The sequence below is a fragment of the Myotis yumanensis genome, unplaced genomic scaffold (assembly GCF_028538775.1).
Source record: "Myotis yumanensis isolate MYYU_CA2020_CCGP unplaced genomic scaffold, mMyoYum1.0.hap1 SCAF_2, whole genome shotgun sequence".
In the NCBI taxonomy this organism is placed as follows: Eukaryota; Metazoa; Chordata; class Mammalia; order Chiroptera; family Vespertilionidae; genus Myotis; species Myotis yumanensis.
The window spans coordinates 112,382,483-112,409,206 of record NW_027223753.1 but is presented as its reverse complement, the minus strand read 5'-3'; the positions used below and the strand labels follow the sequence as shown (position 1 = coordinate 112,409,206).

The 26,724-nt window shown below is 43.4% G+C and overlaps 1 protein-coding gene across 3 annotated transcripts; it reads left to right on the top strand.

The window, feature by feature from the left end:
- Window positions 1-14,322: 14,322 nt before the first annotated feature.
- On the top strand, window positions 14,323-23,457 carry TM4SF1 (transmembrane 4 L six family member 1). Of its 3 annotated transcripts, XM_070405950.1 has the most exons (6): window positions 14,323-14,466; window positions 14,770-15,028; window positions 16,513-16,602; window positions 16,691-16,836; window positions 20,599-20,779; window positions 22,605-22,708. In XM_070405950.1, the coding sequence occupies exons 2-6, from the start codon at window positions 14,852-14,854 to the stop codon at window positions 22,617-22,619; spliced, it is 609 nt and encodes a 202-aa protein (XP_070262051.1). In that variant the 5' UTR covers window positions 14,323-14,466; window positions 14,770-14,851; the 3' UTR covers window positions 22,620-22,708. The 3 variants fall into 3 exon arrangements, with proteins under 3 accessions (XP_070262051.1, XP_070262052.1, XP_070262053.1); XM_070405952.1 differs by lacking the exon at window positions 14,323-14,466 and having other exon boundaries at window positions 14,698-15,028; window positions 20,599-20,802; window positions 22,605-23,457; XM_070405951.1 differs by lacking the exons at window positions 14,323-14,466; window positions 20,599-20,779 and having other exon boundaries at window positions 14,695-15,028; window positions 22,605-23,457.
- Window positions 23,458-26,724: the final 3,267 nt, after the last annotated feature.

The window sequence follows — 26,724 nt, the reverse complement described above, 5'->3', positions numbered from 1 at the left end:
TGGCTTCCATTCCAAAGCCCTAACCTCCATGCTCTCCTCTGGGGAACCCAATCCAGGAAAATTTTTGTACTGAGTGTTATGGGTGGAAAAATAATCTGAAAATAACAGTTATTCCTTTCTTTACAACTCACCTTGTTACACAGGTCTTCAGAAGTAACAGTTTTATCATCATCTTCCCAAATTCTCCCCACCCCTAACCCACCAGCAGCCCTGAACATCCCAACAGTTCCAGCCACTATTTTGCTTTGTAGCATGGAAAAGCTCAAAGCGCAGGGTCTTGGCAGCTGTCCCATTTTTCTTCATCCTGTTCATGACTCCAAAGAAAACATTTCTAACTCAAAAACAAGCTGAAGGTTTCTGTTGAGACCTCAAATATTTTCCCAGAGTACACCATAAAAATAATAAGGTCATAACATTTTAAATAATCTGGTAGAGTTCTTGTGCAAAAGCCTGTTATAGTTTTGTTTATTATACAAAGAACCTCAAGTCTGCTTCTAAATAAAATATTTTCTGAAAAATAAAGCAGGCTTCCCTCTGCTGTTCCAAGTCTCAAGAAGAAGCACCATTTGTTATCATAAAAATTCAAGCAAATATTTTTATACACTTACAATTGTTTTTCTGACTTGCCTAATTTTGTAGTTGTTACTCATGCTAGCACTGCACTCAGCTTTCCACATTAATGTTTTCTTCAAAATATTTTACTTTGGTAATATAAATGTACACTATATTGCCAAAAATATATTGGGAAAGCATAGGCATCAATGGGTTGTACTGAAACTTGGCTTCATTTTGAAAACAATAGGAAATTCATGAGAAGAGTTTGGGGAAGAAGAAATATTTTAATGATCTAATCCCATAATATTTATGTTCTCTCACTTGTAAATAACAAAACTAAAAATCTGCCCCATTCTATTAAGTAAGACTTAATTTTAAACTAAATGCATTATGAAAACATGAACAAATACTATTGGAGACAAAAAATACTTAACCTGTGAATATTCACATTCTTCCCTTCACTGCCCTTTGAGAATAATTCCACCAGAGCCATCTTGATTTGTGAGCATCTGTGATGTAAGAAAAGTACAGACAAGAGTGGAGTGTGTTTACTTTGGACTGGCACAGGCTAAATTTTACTTCTGGAAGCAACAATGCTACAGGTGTAAGGAAAGACAAGAGCCAAGGAAGTCTTAGGAACTTTTTACTCAGGGCTGGGAATGAGTAGGCGGCTAAAACCATAGAACCCAAGGGCTTTCTGCAGGCAGGCTGCTGCTCCAAAGTTAAGGTGGGGACTAGACTTGAAGTGTTGCCCTGGCTGTGTATTAATGCCCTTGACAGACTCTAGTAAGGAGTTTCTAAATGTTAGATTTTGTTTATTTAATTTTTTAATAGATCATACATTCACAAGGTTCAACATTTTAAATGTACTCTGAGGTTTATTGGGAAAAAGTTTCCCTGATATTCCAGACACCAGGGTTTCTCATCCCTGGAGGCTGCCAATATTACTGGTAGCTTGTTTATCTCCGAGAGGTATTACATTCACATGGAAGCAGATAGACATTTGATTGTATATTTTCCCTCTTCGTTTTTTTTATACACGTTATAGCATACTACACAGATTCTTCCACACACTCCTTTGCTATCTTTACAACTTCTTGGATGCATTTCATTTTATTACATAAAGAGATTCTTTTTTTTGGCAAATGTAGAGTATTCCACTGTAGCAATGTACAAATATTTTTAGCTAGTCCACCCTTTTGGCTGCTTCCAATAATTTGCTGTTATATACATGATGCTGTGAATTACCATAGTCTTAACTTATTTTGTATCATGTGCCTCTTCAGAGGTCTGGTAAAGCCTATGAATTTCTTCTCACCATAATGCTTTCAGGTGTATAAAGTAAAATTCTTAGGGTTGAAAAGAAAGCAATTATTCTAAAATATAGTTACCAAAATATTTTTATTTTAAAATATATGTGCTTATTTATTAATGAATTAAATGACAAGATCTAAAAGTGAGCCTTATAACTACTGCAATTTCATAGTATTCTTACAGGATTCCATGCAGGAGGAATAGAGGAAACCGAGTCAGGAAACTTAGGACAGGGCCAAACAGTGTGAGTAATTTGCAGCTGGCCTACAAATAACCACTATCTTCCCCAGCCAAGGACACCTGGAAAGCAAATAGTTAAAGACCTCCCTAAGGAGAGAATGCAGGAAAGGAGGGGAAAAGAGGAAAGGAAAATAGGTTACTCTTATTCACTAAGCAGAGAAGCCAGAAGTCTGGGGAGTTGGGGGGGCGGGCGGGCAGGAGGGGGGCTCGGCAAGATAAAGTTGCAGGATTCTGGGAAGACCACAACAAGAAAACATTGAGACTTAATCTGTATCAAGATACTCAGCAAAGGATCTTTTGAAACCTACAGACAGGAGGAGGGTATATTACTCCTCAAACTTGCTCCAGACACTCGCTTTTCCATGATTAGCTGGGAAAGCCCATCTGTGCTCCAAGCTGGATGAAATAGATTTGCTTGCTTTGCTTTGCTTTTTCAATAAAGTTGCATGCTTTTCACAACGCAGCCAAGATCTCTCGTATAAATTCATTTATATGAGAAGACAAGGATCGAGTTTGGGGACAACCCTCTCCCAACTAGCTCAGGAGGTTGTCCTGTCCAGTAACACCTCTCTGGTGTCAGTGAGAGGTGCCTATAACATATGAGTAAACATAAAATCATATTTCAGTGTATCTGCAATAACTGTAATCCTAATATATAAAAAGCCAGGGTCTGTCACGACCTAAACGACCAGATGAATGACCAAACAGCAGGCTCCATTGATCAGGGGATGGCTAACAGGGGAACCGGGGTCCCTCAGGCACTGAAGAATCCATGGCAGCAGCCACTGGTGAGCGGGTGGGTGGAAGGCAGACCGCTTGGTCCCTTCTCCTGGCCCTCAGACTCCAATCAGTCAGTGGCGGAGGCGGGGCGGAACTAGGGACTGGCTCCCTTAGTAGTCTTGCAGGTTCAATATCCAGAGGACAGGACAGGCACCAATGGACCAGCACCGCCAGCACAATCCTGACAGCACTGCTGGCCTCCTGGAACTCAGCCTCCGGCACTGCAGCCGCTTCCCCTCCCTAGATGCTCCACAAGGAAGAAAGGATACCGCCAGCAGCATCAGGGGCAACCAGTGGTTACTGCTCTCCCCTGCTTTCTCCAGGTCACTCAAGCCGGCCCCACCCACCCCACTCCAGATGAAGTGTGCGCACTGCACACGGAAGGAGATGTGAGTAGATAGCACACAGGCAATTAATTTCAAAAGATTTGGACCAATCATTTCCCTCATTGGCCTGTTGGTTTGTTCCTCTCTAAGTATTTCCTCTACAACCTCACAAAAGGAGCAGATACTAATAGGAATAGTCCATTAAGGCTAATTAAAGCCATTAAAATTAATTTTGTTTGGAGATTTATTGGGAAAGTTGGGACTCCCATTGAGACCATTGATGCACGCCAGGGAGTCACTCAGCGGAGTCTCTGAAGCGACTGCTGCTGGGGGCTGTGACACAGTGGCTGCCCCTCCACACCGTCCCCTGCACTGCAGGCCTGGCACTGGCTCTGAGGGGCTCCAGTTCTCTCACTGCTCAGCTCATCATCGCAGCTGCACCTCCAACCCCTTTAGGTTGTGAGAGGAGAATAAGACGGTGTGAACCACGAAGGCCAAACTGAGGGATGTTTTCACAAGAAGATGGACCCAGCCATCATTTTTATGATGTGGTTTGTGAACCATTAAATGTCCCCCCTTAAAATATATCCTCAGGGCGTGCCCAGTGCCAGAGAGCCCGTGGGGAGCAGAGCCCCTAGATGTGAGCATTCTGTGCATTTCAGGGTCTCCTGAGGGTGTACGTCCCTGGAGGGTGAACCCCAGGCTTCGGGGAGGCCTCAGACCATTGTTTGAACTTACAGCTCTCACAATGTATGAAGGCAGGAAAGCCAGCTGTGAAATTTGCATCCCATCCCCAGGTGTTACAGGGTGACAGGCAAAGCTAAACAGGTGGAATTGCAATGGTGCCTCAGCTGACGGAGGCGGGAGGGTGCCCTGAATCCCTGGGCCTCTGTGATTGCGGGAGTCCTCACACGGAGCCAAGGGAAACAGAAGGAGGACCTGAGGAAGTGTGAGGGGCTTGGCTGTTATTGCTGAAGGAAGAGGCTGGAGGCAGAGCCAGTGGTTCTCCTGAGCCCCTGGGGCAGAGACGAGCCTGCCACACCCAGTGCCTCCGCTGTGTCCCTACCGACAGAACTGCAAGTCCATCAGCGTGCACTGCTGTCAGCCCATGTGCGTGGTCCTTCATTACAGGAGGATGGAAATGGCCCCCAGGGGGGTGGGATCAGAGGCTCTGTGGCCAATGAGCGAGCAAGTGGAGAGTAAATGGTGGGAAGGGTGAGGACAGCACTTCAGAAAGCCAGGTGTACTCAGGAATACACGGGGGGACACTGAGCGGTGCAGGAACATGGGAGCTGGGCAGGCAGACAGCAATGCTGCACAAGAGGGGAGGTGGTGGCAGAGGGCAGTGGGGGCAGTAAAACCCCTGTGGACTCAGCCAACAGCAGGCCTGGGTCTCACAGGTCCTGTGGTCAGAGTAGGGCAGCTTAGCGGACCCTCTGCTCCAGCTCTCACATGCTGTGCAAGCTGCGGCGAGCAGGGAGCCTTCTGGCCCACGCTCATTGGGACACTGGCAGGACCCATCCTGGGGACTGTCTGACTAGAGGCCCAGATGCATGCTGGCTGTGGACAGAGACCCCCTGAGGTCCTAGAGGCCACCCCAGCTCCTTGCCATGGCTTCTCCAGTACCCAAGGGGGCCTCCCACTGAGGCTGCCATGACCGAGCCAGACAGGACCCAGGGAGCCACAGGAGCCTTATCCCAGCTCCCTGGCTGGGCTGTTAGGAGCAGCCATGGCCTCTCTCATACTCGAGAGGAAGCGTTCACACGAGGCAAGACACTAAGAAGCGGGGCCACTAGGGTCTGCCCACCACAGACACCAGTCACCCTGGACCCCTTCACAGTGTTGCCTGGATCCTAAATGTTGGGAAATGTGTGACTCCTGCCAACTGTTTGTCCGAGGAGAGGACGGGTCCATTCTCCATGGTCCCCATGGGCAGTTGTCAGATCTCCCAGGAGGCCTTGCAGAGGCCGTCTTGCTGGGGGGCCTAGAGACTCAGATCTTTTTGTCCATGTAAAACGGTCCAAGTCTAGCATGTCAGACACAGATTCCACTGTAAGAAATGTACAAATGAACAAAACAAAACAAATCTGAGAGTCAGATAAGCCAGTGCAGTGTCTGTCGGCAGTGTCTCCTCAGAAGGGCCGTCAGGGGTCATTGGTAGAAATTCCATCACCTGGAAACCCACAGAAAGATTGCTCAGGGCTAGAGAAAGCTCTGGAGATGCTCACTGAATGAGTGCGTGACAATATGGTCCCCGATTTCTTTAATAGAGGGGACGTCTTAGGCCTTACCACACAGCCTCTGTTATGATGCATTTACATCATCCTATATAATAAAAGCCTAATATGCAAAATGTCCAGTCGTCTGGTCAGCCATTCAACCAATCAAAGAATAATATGCTAATGATATTCTAAGGCCACTCAACTGCTTGCTATGACATGCACTGGCCACCAGGGAGCAGAAGCTCTGACCAGTAGGTTATTTTGCTGCTGGGGTCCCGCCAATCAGGACTGAGCGAGACAGGCCAGACACACCCTGGAGCCCTCCCATGGTCCCTCCCCAGCTGGCCAATCTCCCGGGTACCTCACCAGACCGATTGTTCACCGGTGGGGTCCCTCGGCCTGGCCTGCACCCTCTTGCAATCCGGGACCCCTAGGGGGATGTTGGAGAGCTGGTTTCAGCTGACAGTGGAATGACCCATCACTATGACATGCACTGACCACCAGGGGGCAGACGCTCAATGCAGCAGCTGCCCCCTGGTGGTCAGTGTGCTCCCACAGTGGGAGCACTGTTCAGCCAGAAGCTGGGCTCACAGCTCTCGAACGCAGCGGCAATAATGGGAGCCTCTCCTGCCTCTGCGGCAGCGCTAAGGATGTCCGACTGATGGCTTTGGCCCGCTCCCCATGTATTTCTAATACAATTCAATTAGAAATGTATTAGCACTTTCTAATTCAAAACACTTCTAGGAATTTAAAAATATATACAAATATACTTGAATGTTTAGGAAATTATATATATAAGGGCTTCTTAACAAGGGCTGCACAGAAAAATTAAAAGATTCATCAACTCATATGGGAAAAATCTTGCGTTTTTGTCTTCATTAAGCTCTAACTGAAATTTATTATTTTCTTTAATTATGAAAGTAGGCAGGAAACCACAGTAGTATCAGCCTTTGTTACCAATAAAAACCAGGTCTTTTATGTCATACTAGAGGCCTGGTGCATGAAATTTGTGCACTGGGGGGATCCCTCAGACAACTGGAAATTTGAACATTGGAAGCATATTTGATGTTACTAAGGAACTGCTGTTAGTAATTCATAATGTTATGCTAGTAATTTTTTTTTTAAGATACATAGTGAAAAATTACAGATTATATAATGTCTGGAATATGCTTCAAATAATATGAATGAGAGGGAGTAGCTGAACTATTGATGTAGCAAGATTGGTGGTGGATAATTTTTGAAGTTGAATGAAGAGCTATATGGGAGGGCTAATATATGATTCTGTCTAATTCTCTGTAAGTTTAAAATTTTGAAGTAAACAAAATAATTACAGATCAATTTTTCTCAAATGAGGACAATGTGGTAAGAAGAAAGGCTGAGAAATATCTAATTTTTGTTAAGTTCTACTTCCACATTATCCTTTTAAAAATTAGAATTTAAAAATTCACATTCTTTATGGATCAGAAATGTTGTCTGTTCCATGGGAAGGAGCATCTATATAGTCAGGGCATCTACTATTCAGGAGATAGTCTGATAGGTTTGGAGAAGGCATGTGCTAAAGATGAACTTACCTGGGAAGTAGACTACAGATGGAGATTAGCTTGCAGGAAGTTTTGTAAGGAGTGCTCTTAGGATCATCAGCTTTGAAGTGAAGGGAGGAAGAAGCAGAACTGGGCAACAGGAGAACTTAAACTATGATGCAATTATAACAGGAACCTTGGCTGATTCCACATGGATCTCTGGAGCTAGGGTGGCCCTTCTGAGTTGTCTCAGTTGAAGCAAGGATCTAAGTCTATTCCTTCTCATCAGTCATTACAAGTGGGTTGCCCTCTGGAAGGGATATACCTTGTGTGAGACAGCTTCCATAGGTTGAAAGCATATAAAGAGTGTGAAGTATATAAAACCTTTTATCACTTTCTATGGGTTTGGTATGTTGTCAGGAATTTAATGTTAAGAGTTGTCCTTTGGTACTAATTCTTACCCGTTATTCACCTAGGAGCAATAATTCCTGGATTGAGTGCAGTGAAGTTGATGTGGTGACGTATAGTGGACTCTGTGGGGTACTGCCCAAATCCCCTTCAGGCCTAAGGCCCTCGTTCCCCAATCTGCTGAGAGTGTACTGGCTGAGGCAGCCATCTGCAGCTGAGGCTCTCTCTGAGCATTGCTCTCAACCTATGGTCCCTAAGTCCCTTGAGGTTCCCAAAATGGCAATAGGGTTCTCTGAATTATTTCCAGTACAATTTTAAAGGTGAACTCTAACATTGAAATTTTTATTTTTATTTTAATAAATTTCAAATTTATTAAAACGTTTCAAGAATAGTGCCAAATACTCCTATATTTTTTAATCTAGATTCGCCAGTTGTTAACACTTTGCCATATTCACGTTATCATTTTCTTTTATAACCATCTTACAATGATTAAAATCAAGGAATTCAATAATTATCCAATGCTACTATCTAATCCATAGTTCATATTAAAATTTCACCAGTTGTTCCAATAATGTCCTTAATAGCAATGTTTTTTCCCCTAGGGGCCAGGATCCAATTCAAGATCTTGCCTTGCATTCAGTTGAGATGTGTCCTCAGTTTCCTGCAACCAAGCCTATTTCCTCAGTCTTTCCTTACTTTCATTACCTTGACACATCTGAAGATTGCCCACATCTTTGGCAGGAATATGGTAGAAGTAACTGTATTCGTGTTCTATACTGCACAATAAGTTATCACAAATTTAGCAGCCTAAGACAGCACACATTTTATTATCTCACAGTTTCTGGGGGTCAGGACTTTGGGCACAGTGTAGCTGAGTGCTCTATAAGGCTGTAATCAATGTGTAATTGACAGCTGTGTTCTCCTCTCAGGATTCTACTCAGGGAGGAACTGCTTCCAAACTCTGTTGTTGGCAGGATTTATTTCTTTTTGGTTGTAGAACTTGTGCTTCTTCAAAGTCAACAAGGAGAGCAAGACTCTAGAGTCAGACTGCTAGCAAGACAGAGCCTTATATAATGTGAGATAATCACAGAATGCCATCCCATTACCTTTGCCATATTCTATTGCTCAGAAAGAAGTCACAGGTCCTGCGCATACTCATGATGAGGAGATTATTCAAGGACATAAATATCAGAGGTAGGATTATGGGGGGGCACATTAAAGTCCCCCTCTTTGCATCTTATCAGATGGCTCATGATATTCATTAGTCTCTCTACTTGTGATATTAACTTGTATCACCTGATTAAGGTGGTGTCCACCAGTCTTCTCAAGTTACTCTTTTCCCCTTTCTAAATATAAGAATTTGCAGGGTGATATGTACTTTGAGACAATGTCAATGTTACATTTTCATCAAACTTTTAGTTAATAGCTCTATAAACTTGTGAATTCCTAATTATTCAACCAGTTATAATCCATTACTAATGTTCAAATTGTTCCAGATTTTGCCCATGAAAATCTTTTCAAGCTGACCCCTGTGTCCTTTCAACTGGGGACAATCATTCTGTGAACATTCCCTGACTTTCTAGCTTGTATTTTCATTTTCTGTATATTAAGGTGTTTGGTATCTTAAAAACCTTTCTGGCTGGGACAGACTACACCTTCTGGAGCTAGCCAACTCTTTGAGATAGCAAAGGCCCAGCCAGGAGCATACCTTCAATATATAGACTGACCAATCCTGAGCCAGTCCTCCTATATTTGTCTCCTGACCCCGGGAGGCAATACTCTGCTTCCTTAATCGTGCCAGTGCCAGGTGCCAGGCAACTAGGGATCATCCCTATAGTTTATAGCTCTTCACAATTATCCAAACTAGGCAATCCTAAATTGTTTATTTTACCCTGCCTTGCCTTTCCCTTGAAACTCCAATAAAGGTGGCCTAAGCTTTCCCCTCATTCTTGCCCCTTTTGCCTCCTGACCACCCTGGTGTCATTCCCCGTGGCCCCGCATGGCATACTGTGCCTCTGTTTTCAGGACTGTGTATAATGCATTTTTTTAGCCCAAGTATTTCCTGTGTCACCTATTGTGACTAAACTTTACTGATCATCACCTAAAAGACCACTAAACACTGACACAAGACATTTCAGAATTACCCCCAAATCTTCCTTGCGTCAGCCCTAGAACCAGCCATTTTCTTAAAGTGTCTTGGGTTTGTTTTTTGTTTTTTTATTGGAGAATGAAATTTAGAAACCAATATCTGGGGGCTAGGTGTATTTTACATATAATGGTATTAACACTTATGGAAATATTTGTTCTCATCTACCACCTGCCCGGGTTGGAGGTAAAATGGTGGGATGGTTAAGAGGGTGGGCTCTGGATCCAGACTGCCTGAATTCTCATCCCAGCCCCATAGACAAGCCATAAGATCTTGGGAGAGTTACTTACAATTTAATCACCTGTGTGATGGTGTTTATAACCGTGTCTTCCTCAAAAGGTTATTGTGAGAATTTAGTGAGATTTACATGTAAGGTTCTTCAACTCATACCTGGCACACAGTAATTGCTTAGTAAATATTTGTTGAATGATCCTCATGTTGATTAGAAGCTCTGACAGAAGAATGAAAATGAAGGGGAAACCCTGATCTATATCCTTTTCAGAAAATAAATAAAAAGTGAATTTGTCAGAAATCTTTATCCTCTTGTAGAAATTCTCTAAAATTTTTAAGAATTCTCTACAATAATTTAAAATTTTTCTTTAATATGCTGTAATATACCGTAAGCTAAAGATATCCCTGTGAAATGCCACGTATGCGATTCAAGAAAAAAATGTTTTCTGTTCATTTATGTTCATGTTCATCCTTCTTCATTAAAAAAGAAAATAAAAGTCAGAAAGAAAACCACACAAGCCTGGTGCCAAATCTAAATGTGACTGTCTGGGGCTCAGATTCCTACAGACACCAAGACAATTGAGAAAAGAGGAAATAGGAGGAGAAAGTGGAGAAGGACAAGGCCCACAATCATTCTCCCTGGTGCTCTCTTGAGGAGATGTGAGAGCTGCCAGAATCTATGTCTGCAAAGAAGATGCAAGGCAAAGCAGGGAGTCTAATCCCAAGCATGTTTCTAATAATATCTTCTCAACAACTGACATCTCTTTACCAAATTCCTGATTTCATTACCTCCAGGAACAGCTATCCTGAAGGGTCTCACCAAAAAGCTTAGTTGGCTCCTTCTGGGCAAGGAAAGAATCATTAGAAATATTCTAGATAATTTTTAGGTTTTAAATTGGTGTTTTAGTCCCTTTACAATTCTTGCTCAAGTTTTCCTCACCTTCTAAGTCTGAAAAAGTAATTTCCAAATCACCATGACTTGTTGAAAATCATGACCGCAGAATCTTTTAGTCCGTTGAAACAGGGTAGCTAATGGCTTAACTTGAAAATGGAATGGATTTCCCATCAGAGTACTCATAGTACATGACTGTGTTTTTGTAACCTAACACAATGAAGAAGTTGTCACTAGATTATTCAGCAAGTTAGAATCTCAATTCCCTTTCTGGGAAGGAAATCTGAGGCATGTGTTTTTGCTAGATGCTAGAATCAATGTCAGGCAGAGATTATGCACAGGAAGGTAGGAAGTAAGGTCAATCAATTGTCTACCTTGGTCAGAACCAAGTTTTACAGCCAAACCTCTCTCTCTCTCTCTCTCTCTCTCTCTCTCTCTCTCTTTCTCACACACACACACACACACACACACACACACACACACACACACACACCTCTCTCTCTCTCTCTCACACACACACACACACACACACACACATACACACACACACACACACACCAAGTCTCAACTGCTCCATTTCTATAAAGGTTCTTGGCAAAATTCCCCTAGGGCAAAATCACTAGTAACTGGAGTTTTCAGCTCATTCAGTATCAGTGGGAAATTTGCCACATTGGCTTTTGACTGACAACCACAAAAACCAGTTTGACTGGGAGTAGTGAGACCACGAGGTCTAGGTGGAGTATTAGCTCACCAGCTTGGAATGATAACTTGGAGACTGCTCACACCACTTCTTATGTATACTTCAATCTAAGTCTCTGAGAGCACTGAAATCACAAAATGACAGCAGATTTATTGCAGGAAGGTTTTTTATTCAGAACTCAACCACCAAAGAAAAGCTCCTTTCATCAGGGAACCCTGGAAAGTGGTGTCTAAAAATCAGCTCCAAGCCAACTGCACTTACTTCTCAATCTTGTATGATCTCCAATTCCCACAGAAGCCCCACTGGGCTGAATTTTTAATGGCACAAAAGCACAAGGGAGAGAGGTCCACCCCAAGCTTTCTGGAGGAAAATGTTTAGCATATTTTTTTATGTAAGATCAAAGGCCAGGTGGGGAAATCCTTTTACACATTAAATCAGGATGAAAATAGGTTTTATTATTTCTCTCCTATACTGAATTTAGGAAAAATTAATTAGTATTTTTAAACTTTTAATTGTGCATGCATATATCTTGATTGTTGACAGTTCTATTTTTCTACAATAAAACCAAGCTTATTGACTATTGGCCATAGCCTTAGTGCTCTGATTCCACTAGATTTCTGGCCATTCAACCCATGTTTGTGGGAAGTGTTATCATTTGAAAATACAAGGTTAACTTTAAAATCATTTGTCTAATTAAAGTAGAACCAAAATAATTAATGTCTTGAAATTACGTTATTCAGAAATGACAAATAAAAAGTGCTTAAATCTGGTCCACGTTTTTCATTGGAGAGGGTGTTTGTGATGTCAACGTGTAAAGTAAAGGTCACGAGTGTCTGAGTCAGTGAGACCTGAGTAGGAGGAATCCAGAGTGTGTCACTCACCAGCCTGTGACTCTAGCTTACTCACTTACTCATAAGAGCCTCAGTTTCCTCACCTGGAAGCAGCTCCACACAAGAGAGCTATAAAATTCTATTTCAACGAGAGAGGCTGCATACTATTTAATTGTTCCTCCCTCTTCCCCTAAATGTAAAGAAACTAGATAACAGTTTTTGTCATCTTCCCCCAAAGGTAGCTGGGATCTGGAAACATAAAAGAGAACCACAGAGAGAATCACTTGGTTGATCAGCTGCTCCTGAGAATGCTGGGTAAAACTGAAATTTTTCAAATGGAAATGCCAATTCTGCCTAACTTTTCATAAGACATTTTGGTTTTGCTTAAAAGCAAATAACCTTAGAAATGAACATACTCAACTCTGCTATTTATTTGAACAAAATTTAGCAAATGTTTATTGAGAGCCAACTAAATGCCGGACACTGTTTTAGCTGCTATGCCCTGGAAGATAGCCTGCTCTCTGAGACCTTAGCAGAGCTGGGGTGGCTGATGAGGATATACATTAGGGCATCACGGTCTGCATGGTGATGGATGCGGCGGGGGATGTTTAAGGACAAAATGGGAGTTATATGCGGGGTTTTAGACAGACAAGGGTATGATGGGAGTCATGGAAAAACTGGTGGGACAGATCAACAGAGTGGAAGGTTAGAATGAGGATGCCTCAACTCACTCACCTGTACTGCCACCCAGACCCTGACATCTGTGGAATCCTGCCTGCAGTAGGACTTCAGCCAGGACAGAGGGCACCCATTCCCTGTTGTTGGATGCATGGTGGTGAAGGGATGGTGCACTTGTGCAGATTGCCTCCCTACACCTGAGCAGACAGTGGTGCCAGCTTCCCTGCCAACACTAAGTTTTCCATTCATCTATTTCCTCAGGCTAGTGTGGATCATGGCCTCACGTTTGCTAGCATGCTCAGGCCATGCTTCCTCTTAAGTCCTCCTCCCAGAGTGGATCGTCATCAGTAACTCCAGTTGGCTCCTCACATTTAGTATGCATCTTGTTCTCTAGTTTGGGCCCAAATTCCTTGGATTCTGGCCTCAGCCTGAGCTTCTGGATTCACCAGCCCCACTCCCTTTTCTTTTCTGAATTAATAACTCACCATCTTGGTCTTTGGCTTCTTTTCTGGCCTCATTATTTTGTCCTGGCTCATCTGGCCACCCTGTCCTCTCTCCATGCTGCCTGATGGTCCAACCTGCTATTCAAGGGCTAAACAGATTCAGAACCAGAATTCTCTGCAGGAACCACATCAGAAAGTTGGTCGGACACCCTTTTTCTGCCTTTATGTGTAAGCCTGTGACAACCCATCTCAGGGGATTGTCTGGCTGGGGAGACCACAGTTCACCCTGCCCCATCCCCCGCATCAATGACTGTGACTCTAGTCATTCCAGTTTCTCTCAATCTTGTGTCCCCAGTCTGCTTGTCAGTTCTCTTCTCTCCTCTTCTCTTCTCTTCTCTTCTCTTCTCTTCTCTTCTCTTCTCTTCTCTCCCTCCCTCTTCCCTCTTCCCCTTCCGTCTTCCCCCTCCCTCTTCTCTCTCCCTCCCTCCCTCCCTCCCTCCCTCCTTCCCCTTTCCCTCTTCCTCCTCCTCCTCCTCCTCCTCCTCCTCCTCCTCCTTCTTTCTTCTCCTTCTCCTCCTCCTCCTCCTCCTCCTCCTCCTCCTCCTCCTCCTTCTTTCTTCTCCTTCTCCTCCTCCTCCTCCTCCTCCTCCTCCTCCTCCTCCTCCTTCTTCTTCTTCTTCTTCTTCTTCTTCTTCTTCTTCTTCTTCTTCTTCTTCTTCTTCTTCTATCTATCCTTTCCCCACACTGTAGACCTCCCTGGGCCCTCCCTGGCATCACTTTGCCTGACAGCAATACTCAGCAATAAAAAGGTGTCTGAGCTCTTGATGTTGACTAATGCCATCTTTGTTTTAGTACCAGAATTGTTTTTGAAGGCTGGACAGTCAGGGCAGCCTGCAGAGCATGCCGTGGGCAGAGGAAAGAAGGCTGCTCTGTAATTTTCCAGACAGCTTCCTCAAATCCATGGGCGATGGCTTGGAAGCCTTGCCTTTAACAGAACAGGAAACAAGCTCAGACCTCAGGGACTAGCCCGGGTTTCGAATTAAATCAGTGCAGAAGTGGAAGTGAACCCAGAGCTCTCCAACTGAAAACTGTCCTGCATGGAGCAGGATCACAGCCCACCATCTTTCAAAGCCTCAAGCCCGGCAGATCACAGCGTGGACACTTACATTTGGCAGTTACTAGTAAGTTGTACTAGACTTTCCTGTGGATTTTTTTTAATCCTGTAAAGGAATTGCACAGTTAATTTCTTGTTGAGGATTAATCATTTTCTCTCCTCCCTATGACTATTCCTCATGCCCTGCCCCTGGTTTCACTTGTCCCAACCCTTTTGAAGGGCGGGACATTCCTTCTCTCTCCCCTCCCCAACTGCAGCCTGTAATCAGGACCAATGAAAGCAAGCTACCTCATCCACCCTGTGACTAAGAATCACAGTATTTAAGAAGTTGTGGGAATGGGCTGAAAATCCGCTTTTGTTTTCTGTGCAGACAGGCACACTCCCATCTGATTTGGGCCATCCCTCACCTGCAGAGTGAAGGGGGGAAAATAACCCCCAGACTCCCTGCCACCATGTGCTACGGCAAGTGCGCACGATGCATCGGACAGTCTCTGGTGGGGCTCGCCATCCTCTGCATTGTAGCTAATATCTTGCTGTACTTTCCCAATGGGGAAACAAAGTATGCCTCTGAAGACCACCTCAGCAAGTTTGTGTGGTTTTTTTCTGGCATCATAGGAGGGGGCTTGCTGGTAAGTTGTTCAAAATTATTACAACTTTAACAACTTCTCTCCTGTTAAATGTGATGATTTCTTGTATTTTCATGGAAAGTTTTCTATAATGCCTATTTCCAAATCCAGTGATTTTTGTTCATTCTTCTTTTGAAAGCAGATTATGCAAAAGTTGAGACAGGTATGAGATACTAATTTTATTGGATGTCGTTTTACAAAATCCTCTTTCAACTAAAAATGAACTATCTTTTTGCTAAACTCTCTTACTTTACAACTAGAAACAGATACTAGCTGTTAAATCAGATTTGAGAGACTGGAGTTTCTAGTCCTGAAGCTGGCAGCCCTGGATCATTTTTGCTCTGGGGAGTTGAGAGGAGTCAGCTGGTTTTCTGTCTAAATCAACAGAACTTGGCATCCAAAATCTCTGCTGTTTATCCTCAGGCATCTGCAACAGGAAAAAAAATTATATATAAATTGTGAGTGCATTATTATTTAGAAAGAACTTTAGATTTTCTCCTTTATGTAATTCTTGGGTGTGGTGTCCAGGAAAATCTTGCCGTTAGCAGCAGATCAGTGTCTGAAGCTAGCAATGGAATGTGTTGTTTTTTTCAAAGTTTATTTTTAATTGAAGTGAGAGGAATGTGCTTGCCAATTTTGGAGCTGAAAATACTAGCTTTAAGCATATCATGGAAAGAATGTGTACAAACTTGAGCTTGCTACTCTAAAATGCTGGGATTGAGAATTTTAAAGAGAAGTTTATAGAATTGCTAATACTAGACAAAATAGTTTTCTTATTCAAATAAAGGATACTAAAACATTTAAACCTTCATATACTAATTATAGTTTGATAAATCTGCTTTGAATTTAAACATTACTATCACATTAATATAATCATTTGTCCTTCAATAATATTGTACTTGTTTAAGCTTCTTTTTATCTCAAAGTATTTCATACTTACTTTATATAAAGAGCTTTGTTATAAAGCTATAACCATACAATCATGTCTTCAAAGAAGCAGTTCACTTTTATTATTAGAGAGCTTCCATCTCTTCCATTTACAAAAAAGGTGTCAGTTATTCTGTTAAAGATTGTTGGTATCTTCTATGTTTTACAATGAAAAACAAATCAGATTTAAAGGCAAGGTTTAATAATTGCAAAACAACACTTGCAAAAAGCAACAACAACAAAACCCAGCAGCAGTTGCAGCTAGGGCTATGTTAGGAACTCATGTGAAATAAGCACATTCAAAGCTTGTTATTTTAGTCCTCCCATATCACACACCCTGACCCTAAAGAATGCTTTACACATTACATGAAAACAAGCAGATATTACATTTAGAGGGTTTTTTTCTCTTCATCATTTCACATTATTTGAGATACCTGATCAATTTAACCCAATGCCAGTTAACAATGTCAGAAACAAATATATTTTACCAAAAGTACTTAACCTGACCCTTATGGACTTGGGGAAAGACAATGACTTTAATCTGTTTGTTTTCTAATCAGATATTCCTGCCAGCGTTTGTCTTCATTGGGCTGGAACAAGAGGACTGCTGTGGCTGCTGCGGCCACGACAACTGTGGCAAGAGATGCGCGGTAGGTCCTCCTGCTCTGGTAGAGACATTGGTTTTCACACCATTGCAGGACGCTCTGTGGCTCACCCCCGGTGTTTCTCCTCCTCTAGATGCTTTCTTCTGTGCTGGCATCTCTCATCGGAATTGCAGGGTCTGGCTATTGTGTCATTGTGGCAGCTCTGGGCTTAGCGGAAGGACCACTATGTCTTGATTCCTCCAACCAGTGGAACTATACCTTTCTGGACACTGAAGGACAGTGAGTAATTGTTCCGTAACAGACCACGCATTCTTATCCACCACATGTGTATAGTGGAAACCTATCAAACTAAAAAGGCATCATTCATCCATTCATCCATCCACTCAGCCAGGTTGGTTGGCACTGACTCGGACATGGATTAGGGTGTCTGAGGGTTGATGCTCAGTGCCTGATGTGGAGAAGCTCTAAGGCTTTTTAGTGGACACACTGAAGCAGTCCTCATGATAACCCTGTGAGGTGACTTCCACTATCGCTCCCACTTAAAAAATGAGCAAAGACACAGAGAGATGAAGTAACTTAACCAAAGCCACATTGCAAGGACATGCAATCAAGATTCAAACCCACATAGCCTGGCTGTAGTTTGTGTTCATACGTACACTATTTCAGAACAATTGGCTGCTTCTACTATTTTATAAGAAAATATTATGGAATCCTTATATAGATGGAAACTATGTGAATTTAATCAAAGCCTAGGAAAATCATACTACTACTCTTCCTTTCCATACACATTCACATAAACATAATTATGTATAATGTATCCTTACTTAAAGTTATAACTACACTAATAAAAGACAAACATGCAAGTTGACCATACCTTCACTACGCCAGCCAATCAGAGCAACTATATGCAAATTAACCCAACCAAGATGGCAGCCGGCAGCCACGGAGCTGGAGCAAGCAGGATGCTTGGTTGCCCCAATGATGGAGGAAGCCGAGCTTCCCACCTGCTGCGGCCCCGGCTCTGAGCTCCACTCAAAGCAAGTTTCAATTTAGAAGCTAAATAAACCCCAGATACCTGCTTTCAGTGGGCTGTGGCCACAGAGCTGGAGCCTTGGGTTGCCCCTGGTAAGGGAGGAAGCCAAGCTTTCCTCCCACCCGCCCTGGCAGGCTCTGAGCTCCACTCCAGGTTACAAAGTTTCAATTATAGAAGGTAAATAAATCCCAGAATTTAAAAAAAAAAGAAAAAAAGGAGAGGCTGGGAGCTTCTGTCCCTGTCTCCTGGGGGACTTGGCCAGCCTGAAAATGGCCCTCAGCCCCTCACCCAGACTGGCCAGGCACCCCAGTGGGGGCCCCCACTCTGAAGGGGGTGTGACCAGCTGCAAACAGCCCTCAGCCCCCCACCCAGGTTGGCCAGGCACCCCAGAGGGACCCCCACCCTGATCCAGGACACCCTTCAGGGCAAACCAGCCAGCCCCCACCCGTGCACCAGGCCTCTATCCTATATAATCAAAGGGTAATATGCAAATTGACCCTAACAGCAGAACCACTGGGAATGACTGGTCACTATGACACACACTGACCACCAGGGGCCAGATGCTCAATGCAGAAGCTGCCCCTGGTGGTCAGTGCACTCCCACAGGGGAAGCTCTGTTCAGCCACAAGCCAGGCTGACGGCTGCCAGTACAGTGCTGGTGGTGGGAGCCTCTCCCACCTCCTCAGCAGCGCTAAGGATGTCTGACTGCAGCTTAGGCCTGCTCCCCCCTAGCAAGTGGACATCCCCTGAGGGCTCCTGGGCTGCCAGAGGGATGTCTGACTGCCAGCTTAGGCCCAATCCCCTGGGGGGTGGGCCTAAACCAGCAGGTGGTCATCCCCTGAGGGGTCCCAGACTGCGAGAAGGCACAGGCCGGGCTGAGGGATGCCCCGAGTGCACAAATTTTTGTGCACCGGGCCTCTAGTTGCTATATAAGACAAGTCTTACAATTTTAACATCAGGATAATTTAAGAGGCTTCATTGTTTTATGTTGATACTTATTTCTTATCTGTTATTGAGAAATGAATAGAAACAGCTGATAGAAACTGATGTACATTATAACAAGTGAATGACTTACTTCTTTGAATTTTGAAAGGCTTAGAGATAAATAAGTAAAAATAATATGAATAATGACTTTTAACTGTATATTATGAAGAGTGTTTGTCCCCCATGAATTTTATAGCATGTAATAAGGTCATAAGATTGAGTATGGAATTAGATAAATCTGAGTTTGTTCCAAGCTCTGCATTTAGTCTCTAAGTGGGCAGGAAAAAGTGAACTGAGCTCTCTGCATTTTAGTTACTTCATCTGTAAAATAAAACTAGTGGCAGCTGTCAGCGAGATACCATATGTAAAATATTTGTCATAGAAGCAAATACCCTGTGAGCACTACCACTGTTGGCTGTTAATATTATCTACTTGCTTACAATGAATACAGCCCAATGGTAGCCTTTGAAAGAAAATTAGCACTTATAGGAGTAAAATTTTGGTGTTCAAAAATTGTGACTTTTTTTTGTTCAGTACATACTGAATGTACTAGTAGAAATTAGTTGTTTATGTATGCACAGACATACAAAACTACTGCAAAAGAACCCATTTCTTAAAAAAAAGTTATAACTAATATAGCTGAAATACAAGGAGAGTTGAGAGCCATTGCTGAAGTTTTTTATGACCCCTCCCATAATTCACCTTAGCTTCTACAAGAAAACTGCTTCTATGTTATTCTTCATTTCAACCTGTTCAGAGATTGCAACATGGGGAATAATAATGGTCACAAGCCAGTGATTAGTTGTTCAATAGCCAAGTGGGGCCAAAGAATTTTTTTTAACTTTTGGTCCTGAAATTACAGGTTTTTGTTTCAGTGACATACAGAAAACAGGGTTGGAACCAAAGGATTTGTATGCATTCATATAAGCATAACCCATGGACACAGACAGTAGGGGAGTGAGGGCATGTGCTGGGGTGGGGGGTGGAGCCGGGGGGGGGTGGAGAATGGCTGGGGAGAGGGCAATGAGAGAAAAAGGAGACATATGTAATGCTTTAAACAATGAAGAATTTTTAAAAAGAAAGAAAGACAGGGCCGAAGGACAGAATGTTTTGTAAACAAATCGATTTGTGGATTGTCTCAGTGAGCCATTCTAAAATTAGGTTTCTAATTCCCAACACCTTTCTGTTGTGGTAGGAAAAACTGAAAAGAAAAGAATCATACCAGACCTCTTTGTGGAATTAAGTCAATCCTAGATTTTCTCACATAATTAAATCCTATTTCATTAAGGATTTAAACACTCTATGATGTACCAAAGGTCAAAATTCTAGAAGCAGAATGAGAGAATTTTGCAGACTATAAGAATATCCAGGTATTTAGAAAATCTCTTAAGATTATATATATATATATATATATATATATATATATATTCAGATATGACCTCAGCATTATTTCCTAACATTTCTCATAGTAACTTTGGATTGTTATGTATCAGTCAATTACTTTAAAAATGTGTTGAGAACCTACTATGTGCCAGATAGTGGTCTAGGGGCTGGATAAACAATGATGAAAGGTCTGGTTTCTACCTTCATGAAGCTCAGACTTGTGGGAAAGCTACATATGTAGGTCTTCTCCCTGGTCTAAGTTAGGTTTCATTCCTCTGTGGCCTTTTCACACTTGGTTTACCTGATTAATATATCTGTTGCGTGAGATAGCCTAATGTCTGTTCCTTGAAATTGTGCTTTTCCAGGACAGAGCCCATGCCATGTTCACTATTGCATTCCCAGCCCTGCTCAATGTCTCACACTGAGTGCTCAATATTCTCTGTTAAGTTTTATGTTTATCATGGCAACAAGATTGGGCTAAACTGTTGTTTTGTGGAATGTCATGGATTGGAAGAGGTTGAGATAGGCCATTGAATTAATTCATTCCTTTTTTCTGAATGAAAAAACACCCCACAAAAAGTAGCTTATGAGATATCCCATTAGGTGTGGTCATGTGTCAGAAGTTTCTCTTTTATGCACAGATACCTTCTGGATACATCCACATGGTCCCAGTGCATCGAACCCAGGCACGTTGTGGAATGGAATGTTTCTCTGTTTTCTATACTCTTGGCACTAGGTGGAATTGAATTCATCTTGTGTCTCATTCAAGTAATAAACGGAATGCTTGGAGGCATATGTGGCTACTGCTGTACTCACCATCAGGTAAGAACCTGCGTGAAAAAATTGTAGCCTGCCCCTCATGTAGTCAATCAATATAATGCACCATAACAGAGAAAAAAGCAAAAATCAAACATTGCTCAGCCTACCAGCATTTATTCCTACATTGTCTTTGTGGCAAAGTATTTATAGTGTTCAGTTTTGTTCTCAATAATAAGTTTCCTTGAATATTATAGTTACCTTCATAATTGGCTCTATGGATATGGGAAAATGCCACCCATAGACAAAGTGCCCCATTCAGGAGCCAACCCCCTGTTCTGGCTGCAGACACAAAAGAAATGTCCTCTCTTTGCTTCTCTCCTGTTCCCAACTAGTTTTCACAAATAATAGTCAACATTCATTGCATTAGGCATAGTGTTAAACCCATTTTTCAGCTGAGACTGTGACTCAGACATTAAGCAATATGCCTAAAATCACTTAGTCAAGAAAGTAATGGGCTTCCAACCCTGGGTCATCTTTTGCCGCAGCACCTGCTCTTAACCTGTATGCAATACTTGCTGTTCTGCTGGGTTTTCTACAGCTCCTTCCTAATAAGAAGTCATAAAAAGCTCAAACAGCTAAGCAGAGAGAATCACTAGTAGCAGCTCATGAAAAGCCTTTCACTGTGAAAGAAAACCAGGAAGCAGTTGTTTCCTGGGGATATGATTTTGGAGAAAAATATGCATTTGTTAGTAGTGGGGAACATCTTGTTTCTATAGCCTCCTAAAAATTATATATTATTAAATTGATGGAAGGTCAGCTTTGGTCTAATTTGGAGGGTGGTGTTGTTTTATGTCTTATTCTGTAAAACAGGATTAGGTAAATAGAAATTTATTTAATGTATATTTCCCTAACCATTTGCTTCTCTGTAAATGGTTCAAGGTCTCTTAACTTTCTTTTAAAATAAGACAAAATCCAATGAACACCAAAAGTCCACTATTACCATAAAAAATACACATTGCTGTAAGTAAATGGAAACTTTCTAATTTTTTGAGGGGAAGTTAAAATAAAAATCTAGTTTGCCTTATTAGGCTAATCCAGTAAGATTAATAATTTCCTTGGGAGCTCGCCAAATTCCCAAGGAAACAAAGGAGTGGGAACCCTTTACCATGAGCTGTTTCCAGCAAGATGGTTTGGGAGAGGCAGAGAAGAGTCCTCTCTGATTACTAAGTAATCTATCTTTAGCTTTGAGCTTCATGTAAGGCACAGTTTAAATTTTGTGAGGCCCCACTAGACCTCAGTTCTCATGCATCTTGGGGACAGGCATAATATGTCAATGACCAAAGTTACTGTAGTGGTTTAGCAGAGTGACACTCTCTCCTGGGAGGGAGCAAATAGTCCCCCTGGGTTTACATTTGAGTCACAGGAGGAGTGGCTGCTTTTCCCAACACTGCAGAGCAGCTCTGTTACCTTTGTTTATAAGACAAAAGTGACTTTCAAAGGGCAAGGTTTTTATTGAAGATGAGTCAACTGTAGAACTCAGTAGCATTTAATGAGAAAGGTTACCCACACTGAGCCCACTCCTGTGTGAAACTCCCATGGCATTATCTCTAAAATTCCTAAGATTAAAAACCTACCAAACATGTTCAAAGCCAACTCAGCATTGGTAAGCTACAGTTTCCATGGCCCCTTTCTGCAGTCTTTACTCCGAGAGGACAACTGGTCTGTCTGGTTTGTTTAGGAAATGTTTTGTGAGCATTGTCTGAGCTCTCAGTATTGTCCCTAGAAACTCTGCTGAAGTTTGCTTAAAATAGGAATTTAAAAGACTGAAATGCCATCATTGTTCATTTAGCCTGTTTGTAACCTAATGCATATTTCATTTTCTTTACAGCAATATGACTGTTAAAATAACCACCCCAAGACAGAACCACAATCTTCCTTCATTTCATTGTAATTTATATATTTTACTTGTATTAATTTGTAAAACTTTGTACTAGTGTATCATACTTCTTTTATGCTCCTTTTATAAATGTGTGTAAAGACTGGCATCTTCATGTGATGTCAGTGTTTGCACTTAGCAAACAAATATATTTTTTTTTAAGGAATGAGAAAATAAACCACACTCTTGAGATTATTTACAGATGGAGTGATGGTCCTCAATGCATCTGAGATAACTCTGAAGTGATGTTTTTAAGAAACATTGCAATGATAAATATTACATCCAAATTTCTGCTGTATATAGGTGCTTGTGTTTATTAAATGAAAGATTTCCAGTAGCTTTTTTAAGATCATGAAGGAGAAAATCCAACAACTTGAAAAGATGATTTTTTTCATTGTTTATATGGTGTTTCCCATGATGTACCTGCAACTCTCTAATATGAAGCTTCTTTGCACTGTTTTTGCCTTCTGGGAGGGACAGCTCCTTGCCCAGAGTGGGAGGACTGACTCACGATGCTCCAAGCCTAATGAATGAGTCAAAATGTACAATGCTGCTGGTTGCTGCAAGCACTTCAGATCCTAAGTTTTCCTAACATGTGCAAACTTTTTTGTCCTTCAAAGACAAGCACTGAGGATCACGTATTTAAGAAGGGAAAGGCCTGGATAATTAGACAGGAAGGATGATGGGAAACGGAATAAAGCACCATGAGAAAATGGGGAAGAAGGGAAATGGGGCAGGAGGACCACAAGGAAATATCCCAAACTTTCTTGTTTAAATACAACAAAATAAAGTATCCACTACCATTTTTTCTTGTTTAGTTTCATTGTCTTTTGTTTAAAATGTCTCCTTTTTTTCTCCCTATTTTTTCCAGTCTGCAGGTTATGAAACCTCTATTGTTAGGCACTGTGTGTTTCCCTGTTTCTTTATCCCACTTTCTCTCCCTCATCCCCTCCCTCCTCTCCTACCTTCCTCTGCTCATTGCTCTGCCATCCCTTGGAGGCCTCACCTGTTAGGTAGCCTACCTTTCTGCTGGGTACTGCTGGCATCAGGCTGGGGTGGGGGAGGGATGACAAACATTTCTTCCTTGATGTTGGTTGTACAGAGTTAGGTTCTTTCAAGCGACAGGATCCCCTGACCTATTTATTGAGAATTGTTTTCAGAAATTTTCTGCTTTCAATGTTGTCTGATGATGGAGCTAAGCTGTAATGACCACTGTAACAGGATGGTATGTTAAGACCAACAAATGAAGCAGGCAACTCCATCTACACTAATAAAAGAGAAACATGGTAATTGGCGTACGACCGCTACCCTTCCCATTGGCTAATCAGCGTATCCTTATGCAAATTAACTGTCAGCCAAGATGGCGGCCGACAGCCATGCACTGAAGCGAGCAGGGAGGCTTGCTTCCTCCAGGGACTGCAGACTCCAACGTTCCCCACCTCACTTGCTGGCCTCTCAATTGCAACTCTAAGCAACTATTACTATGTTGCAAATAAGAAGCTAAACAAAACTGGCTATCAGTCAGCCCCGGACCGCAACATTGTATCCATGTTTTCAGCAGCGAGGCCTCAGAGCTAAAGCTGGCCCAGAATAAAAAAAAAAAAAAAAGAAAACAAGGAGCGGTTGGGAGCTTTTAGTCAACTGCCAGCGGGAAAACAGCCCTCAGCCCCTCAGCCAGCCTGGCCAGGCACCCCAGTGGGGACCCCCACCCTGATCCAGGACACCCTTCAGGGCAAACCAGCCAGCCCCTACCCGTGCACCAGGCCTCTATCCTATATAGTAAAAGGGTAATATGCCTCCCGGCACCAGGATCAGCAGAGCAGCGACGCTCCCAGCACCAGGATCAGTGTGACAGGGGGCAGCGCCCAAACCCCCTGATTGCACTGCGGCTCTGTGTGTGACAGGGGGCAGCGCCCAAACCCCTTGATCAGCCCTGCTCTGTGCCTGATGGGGGGGAGCTCCCCAATCCCCCTATTGCCCTGCGGCTCTGTGTGTGACAGGGTGCAGCGCACCAACCCCCTGATCCTGATCGGCCCTGCTCTGTGTGTGACAGGGTAGAACAATAACCTCTCCATCGGCCCTGCCCTGAGTGTGACAATGGCGGCGCCCCAACCCCCTGATCGGCCCTGCTCTGTGGGTAATAGAGGGTGGCGCCCCAACCCCCCTCCACGGGCCTTGCTCTGTGTGTGACAGGGTAGAGCCATAACCTCCCCATTGGCCCTGCCCTGAGTGTGACAGGGTGCAGCGCCCCAACCCCTTGATCTGCCCTGCTCTATGTGTGACAGGGGGCGGTGCCCCAACTCCCCTATTGGCCCTACTCTGTGAGTGACAGGGGGGAGCTCCTCAACCCCCTGATGGGCCCTACTCTGTGAGTGACAGAGGGCAGCGCCCCAACCCCCTGATCGGCCCTGCTCTGTGCGTGACAGGGGATGGCGCAGCTACCTCCCCATCGACTCTGCCTTGAGTGTGACAGGGGGCAGTGCCCCAACCCCCCAATCGGCCCTACCCTGAGCGTGACTGAAAGTGGCATTGCAACCTCCCGATCTGCCCTGCTCTGTGCATGAAGGGGCGGTGCCCCAACTCCCCAATCGGCCCTGCTCTGAGCCTGACCAGGGGCTGCACTTAGGGATTGGGCCTGCCCTCTGCCACCCGGGAGCAGGCCTAAGCCAGCAGGTCGTTATCTCCCGAGGGGTCCCAGACTGTGAGAGGGCACAGGCTGGGCTGGGGGACCCCTTCCCCCCCAGTGCACAAATTTTTGTGCACCGGGCCTCTAGTTAAAATATAATAGAATATATTGCAGAGTAATTTACTTATGGGAACTTTGGGTCTGAGCAGAACACACGACCCAACAATTCTGCACAGATTATTCTCTTCTACGGACTCCTGTTACTATAAAAAAAAAGTATGACAGGTACTTATAATTGACAAGACAGGGACAAAGACTGCAGTAGTGACAGAGGCCATGCCTCCTGGTGGTCTTGCAATAGATAATTGCTTATAATCGATGCTATCACCAGTTTGATATTTATCTCCTGTTGTCCCTCCTTCCCAACAGTGTTTATGGCTATATTTTAAGGCACACAGATGTCATCAACTAGAAGGCTTTGATATACTTGCCAAGAACAGTGAGTGAGGTTGGTGAAAGGTTGCAGCATGAAACAAAAAATGAAATGAAATCTGGAACACAGAGATGGAGTTGTTTTTGTTCACATCTACATCTCTAAAGGTGTTTATTTGCCTCAGCAACAGACAAGCAGTTAATAAAGCATCTTTGCTGGCTGTTAGAACACAGAGCTCCTCTTGCCTGTGAGGCACCCAACAGCACTTTCTTGACTGAAGGATTCTAATCTTTTTTGTACTTCTGTCCCTCTGGCAGTCTGATGAAGTCTACAGACTTTTATCAAGGATACTGTTTAAAGAACAGACCATCCAATTGATGGGGAAATAAGACATTTTTTAGGTGGGGGGGAGGCTAGCAGCCTGACTGTACTAATCAGTATCCCTAATGCACATTCTTGCTAGCCGATAATTAACTCACTTCCCCTTCCTTAATTATCTGGTCTTGCAAGACCTAAATACTCCCATTTTACAAAGGCCATAAACCATGAACCATACACAACCCCCCCGGGGGGGGGGGGGGGTAATCAGTGCTGGCGCCAGGCCAGGCCTTTAGGTGTGGTCTCACGGCACCCATCCCAACACACTGGGGCTTTTTGCAAAGCACGCGAAAGGTCCGGAAGTCTGATCCATAATTGGGCGACAAAGAAACCAAAGGGTATAAAGAGAAAGCTTCTTTCATATTGGCTTGCTCAGGATTTGGAAACAGGTTCTCCTGAGTCACAGTACTAGTACATCTGGAAATAAATGGGTTTTTCCTGTATCTCCAAGTACTCCTGTGTGTATTTTCTGGTCACCTGGTAAATTCTGTAACACAATCTCAGAGGGAAGGCAAGGGAGTGGAGGTGGTAAGAGATCAACCAAAGGACTTGTCTGAATGCATATAAGCATAACCAATGGACACAGACAGTAGAGGGGTGAAGGCATGTGCTGGGTGGGGGGGTGGGAACAGCTG